The sequence below is a fragment of the Penaeus chinensis genome, chromosome 6 (genome assembly GCF_019202785.1).
Source record: "Penaeus chinensis breed Huanghai No. 1 chromosome 6, ASM1920278v2, whole genome shotgun sequence".
In the NCBI taxonomy this organism is placed as follows: Eukaryota; Metazoa; Arthropoda; class Malacostraca; order Decapoda; family Penaeidae; genus Penaeus; species Penaeus chinensis.
Window position 1 is genome coordinate 21569781 of NC_061824.1, and position 5758 is coordinate 21575538.

Here is a 5758-nt window from a genome sequence, read left to right on the forward strand (position 1 = left end):
CTGAAGAAGCAATATAATGAAAAAGCCTTTGGCACAGCAAAGATAGCCCTGGCTACATACCTACAAACGGAAATGACTGAACAATACTCATGTTCATGGAAGCAGTTTGCTGGTCTGATCTTGACTGGTTTTGCTGCAAGACTCCTGTTTGTATATTGCAATCTGGCATTGTGGAGAGGTAGCTGGAATGTCCCAGGTCAGAACTGGACATGCCCTGAACTGGTTTTGAAAACTGTTTTTGTCCATATTGCTGAGGTTGTTGTTGTAAGGGGATAGAACTAGTGGTAGGAGTTTGGATGTACTGAGGACACATTTGGATTTGTGATTCAAATAGCTGTTCTCCAGATGTGATATTGGCTTCACTTTTAACCTGGTGATTTCTGTGATGTAAAACATTCATACTCTGGGTTCCTGGGGAAAGCATACTTGAACTTTTTGGATGGTACATACTCGAAGGTTTTATATAATGGCTTGGTGGCAAGCTTACATCTCTCTGGTCATATTGATCAGAAGCCATATTCCGCCCTCTCTGATCACCCTGGCTAGTAACAGGCATGCTTTGACCTCTCTGGTCATATACACCTTGAGAGGTCATGTGTCCAGCTCTCTCATCATAATGACCAGATGAAGATAAACTACCACCTCTTTGGTCATATTGACTAAGTGATGCCAAACTTCCAACACAAGGGTTTGGAGACTGCAAACTTGTGCATCGTTCATCATAAGAACCAGCTGATAAAGTCTGACTTCTTTGGTCACAGGGATTAGGGGACTGACTCATTCCAGCACTTTGGAAAGGAATAGACATATCACAGCTTCCTGGGGAGGGAATGCTTCCACTCCTGCTCTGGTCAAACTGTCTTGGAGAAGGAATAATTTTTTGGTCTACGTATCTCGGGGATGGTATATTACTACCTGAGTTTGGACTTTTTGCAGGCTGATTAACAGCATCAATTTGAGGATAACACTCTGGGGAGAGTAAATTTGGACTTCTACTGCTTTGCTGCATCCATGAAGAAAGATGATTACCAACCCTACTGTCACTGAATTTCCCTGCAGATGCCATACCAGCAAACTCTTTATCTTGAGGGCTTAAAGGATATGGAAGGCTTGAAGAATCTTGCTGTTGATTACTATCAACTGGTAATACCTGATTCATTCCTGTTCCTGATGCAAATGCAGTTGTAACTTGCTTGCTCATTTTGCTTTGTATGCTCTCATGAACAGATCTAGGGCTATAATCAGTTTGCGTAGGATCTGAACCTGTAAGTTCTCTTTGAAAACTAAATTTTTTTGTTGATACCTCTGTAAAAGATTCATTTAGTCTTTGTTTCTTGGTAATGCTGCATATTTTAACCTCTTCAAAGCCAAATCCATCATTATCAACTTGAACTTTTCGTATATTCTCACTATAGCATTTAGTGGAGGAATCACTATGAGGTTGTAGCTTTGGCCTCTTGTTTCCTGGGCCTTGCCAGTTAAATTCTGATTCACCTTCAGGCTGTAAACTTCTTGAACTGACCGAACTTGAGCATGTGGAAACGTCACCAAGCATATTTTTACCAGGTCCTTCAGAATCAATTTCTGGTTGTTCTACGGAGTTAATCATTTTCTGAATTATATCTGGATTAATCAACTGTTTTAGCATCATCACCATCTCTGGAGGAAACTGGAAAGAAAAAATTGTGATTAATGATCACTAAATATTTGTATATACAAGTATATCTATGTATATGTATATGAATGTGTATGTGTATGTGTATGTGTGTATGTGTGTATGTGTATATATATATATATATATATATATATATATATATATATATATATATATATATATATACACACACACATACACACACCCACACACGCATGCATATATATATATATATATAGATATATATATATATATATATATATATATATATATATATATATATACACATACACACACACACACACACACACACACATACATACATACATACATATATATATGTATATGTATATATGTGTGTATATGTGTATATATATATGTATATATGTATATATGTATATATATATATATATATATATGTATATATATATATGTATACATATATGTATATGTATGTATATGTGTGTGTGTATATATATATATATATATATATATATATATATATATATATATATATATATATATATATATATATATATATATATATATATATATATGTATATGTATATATATATGTATATGTATATATATATGTATATCTATATATATATACATTATATATATAATATATATACATTATTTATATATATATATATATATATATACATATATATATATATATATTATATATATATGTATATATACATATATACATATATTCATATATACATATATACATATATACATATATATACATATATATATATATATATGTGTATATACATATATACATATATACATATATATATATATATATATATATATATATATATATATGCATATATATACATATATATATATATATATATATATATATATATATATATATATATATATATTTATATATATATACACATATATATGTATATATACAGTATATACATAAATGTTTGGTTTCTCATTATCAATATATTAATAATATAATATAAATAAATGACTAAATGGAGAAATATGGCTTACCGATGAAGATATTGAATTAAGATGTTCATCTGACTCTTGACAAGTTATCATTGGTAACAGTTTCCTTCGCTGGTTCTTGATCTCTGATGCAGCATCTTTCACACTGGAAACAGTAGATTTCTTTAATATATTTCAAATTAATGTTATTATTACTTATTTTTTAGATTACATCTTATCCACTACTGCTTGTGCATTGTGCATGTTTCCAAGCACTCATACACATGGAAAAAATATGTTTGTACACTTGCATATATATTAGGCACATATCCCTCCCTACATACATACATGCGTGCACTTACCTTAAAACTGTATTTATACACACAAAGGAATCCACTTGTCCCTTTTGCTTATTGAATTCCAGGAAGCCTCTTGTTCTTAAGGTGACATATGTACCATCTTTGCACCTAAGTCTGTACGAGACAACCCCTTGACCTTGGCTACTTGTGAGCACTGTTGAAGATAATTACTATTCAGAGTGCATCATCATTATAGAGTATACTGTCATTTGCTTTTGTGAATTTTGTTTGCATACAAAAAAAGGTCATTGACAAAGGTCAGGACTCCACAAGTGCTCAGCCACCAAGGAGCCAAATTGTAAGTCTACATGTCCTCATCTGATTTCCCCTTTTCTTGAGTTTTTGGGATTTTTTTTTCTAATACTATTCATAAATTTGTGGTTATAATGATTATTATAATGTCATCGACAATTCTAGTGGCAATAAATAAAAGTCTTTCCAAAAATCAGGGAAAAGGGTAAACAGATGAGCTAGATAGGACTAGTAATTGACTCCATGGTGATTAAGCACTTTTGGAGCAATCTATATATATAGACAATCAATAGCAAAGGACAGTGGGCATGGCATGTATTCTTTCTATCCATGCAACAGTGGGCTAATATACTTGAAATATACTTTTTTTTTCATTTAGTATAATCTTATGATAACCCCAATAAAGATAATATTACTTATAAATCATAATAACACCTCAAATTTTAGTCTAAAACAAAGTAAATGATTACAGTGTAATTAATGAGGTAGATATAACAGATCCTTTATTTCAATGAAAAAAAGAGAGAGAGAGAGAGAGAGAGAGAGAGAGAGAGAGAGAGAGAGAGAGAGAGAGAGAGAGAGAGAGAGAGAGAGAGAGAGAGAGAGAGAGAGAGAGAGAGAGAGACCCTCTACATTAATAACTAAACATAATTCATCTCATCGACGGGTGTTCAAGAGGTAATTACTAGTTACACTGTTAGTAAATATAATATTGAATATAATCGCAATTTTCAAAATGTTATCAGATTAGAGTTATACCTAAATATCTGTCATTTTAAAAGTGTAAAACTTCCACTCATCATATTTATTCTTCAAATCTAACACATCTTTTATTTCAAATCTGTTTCCAAAAAAGCTACTCTGAGAAAAGCTAAAACAAACACCTTCCACATAAACTTACTGAGCTTCTGTGCCACCACTGACCAGAGCATGTCATCTTGGTGCATATAATTAAACGCTGAAGTACCAAGAACTTCGGATGGCATTAGCCCCGTTACAAACGATATTCTGTAAAAGATACAATCAATGAATAAAATGCCAAACATCACATCAGAAACTAAAGGTACATTTTCTTTTGAGAAATATCATGTCAAAAAATATTAAATTTATGATAAACTATAAAACAGATTAACATGCCACTGGGGAAAATGAACAAAAAATGGGGAAAATGCTATCCTCATTCTTTATATTTTTGTGAAATGTCTCTGCACATAGATGGCTCTGCCAGTGCTTAGCCACAAAGGAGTCAATTAGTAGACCTTGTGACCTTACCTAATTTCACCATTCCTTGAATTGGTGGGAAAAACATATCTTTTACTAATGCTATGAATATTGATGGTGTTATTTTCATTATAGAAATCATAATTACTATAATGTTATAAACATTAGTAACAGTAAAAGAAGATAATGTAAAACATTTTTGTGAATCAAGGTAAAGGGTAAACTGGCGAGACAGGCAGTACTCGTAATTGGCTCATTGGTGACTGAGTATAAGTGTAGCCATCTATGCGTAAAAACAATTAAAAAAGTAAACTCACAGTGAGCATGGTAAGTACATACATGCTGTGCTCATCGGCATTGGGTTAAACTTGTACAAGAAGTTAACACTTTTTAAATTTAATTCTATGTTAACAACATTAAGGATTTGTAGTATATAGTATAAGTATTTCTTTATATACAATTATGACTTACAAAAGAAGTACCAATATACAGTAAAATCTGCCATATATATAAGTTTTGGCATGACTGGAAAAAGATGTTTATTTTTTTTTCTTAATAACATAAAAAGGAAAATTGACAACCACCTCACGTACCTGTGATCTGTATAGAGTATCTTCCCATCTGTGCCATGCCTAGTAATGTACTCTTCTTGAGTTGAGTCAACTAGGGAGAGCTCCGTAATGGGTCGGTCCTTTACCACCCGCACAAAACTGACTAGCATATGTGTACCAGTTCTGTTGGCAACTTTCAGAGACTGCACATCCCCGTCTGATTCTTCGTTGTCGTCATCATCGCCATGCTCTGGGATAAAATGATTATCCATTCCAGCAATACTTCTTTTGTATTCAATAAATGGGAAATATGAGAAAAGGAAAGAGGATAGACTGGAAGACAAGGGCAAATACAGGACTCAGCAAAGGAAATGCATTACTGTTATCAAATGAGAGAAAAATGGAGACAGAAATATTTAATAAAAACTTACTAACTAACTGAATATGACATAATAATATCAAATTATGGGTTTCAAGTTATAAGAATGAATTGCTTACAGAAGATCAAAAAGATACATTATATGTCAAATAACTTTGTTGAAAAGTTTATAAAACTTATTTCATACCCATTAACCTTAAAACTGACAACAAATATGCTAGCATTTAAGGGAATTATATGCTTCCTTGGACTTACTGCTTGAGGTACTGGCTGTCTCAGGTGATGATGCCGACATACTTGGAGAGGGCACTGGGACCTCTGCTTGGGGGATTGGTTTCATCTGGCCAACAATGTGAATGATCTCATAACGACCTGGTCTTCCGTG

The 5758-nt window shown here is 32.5% G+C and overlaps 1 protein-coding gene across 1 annotated transcript in view; it reads right to left on the minus strand.

Annotated features, from left to right (window-relative positions):
* Positions 1–5752, minus strand: part of LOC125026501 (circadian locomoter output cycles protein kaput-like) — a 12010-nt gene extending 6258 nt beyond the window's left edge. Inside the window, exons 1-6 of the mRNA XM_047614987.1 lie at positions 5629–5752; positions 5037–5244; positions 4124–4230; positions 2974–3124; positions 2675–2777; positions 61–1669 (exon numbers count right to left, since the gene is read on the minus strand). Coding sequence (XP_047470943.1) covers positions 61–1669; positions 2675–2777; positions 2974–3124; positions 4124–4230; positions 5037–5244; positions 5629–5713 — 2263 coding nt within the window. The 5' untranslated portion in view covers positions 5714–5752. The remainder of the gene's footprint in view (positions 1–60; positions 1670–2674; positions 2778–2973; positions 3125–4123; positions 4231–5036; positions 5245–5628) is intronic.
* Positions 5753–5758: the final 6 nt, after the last annotated feature.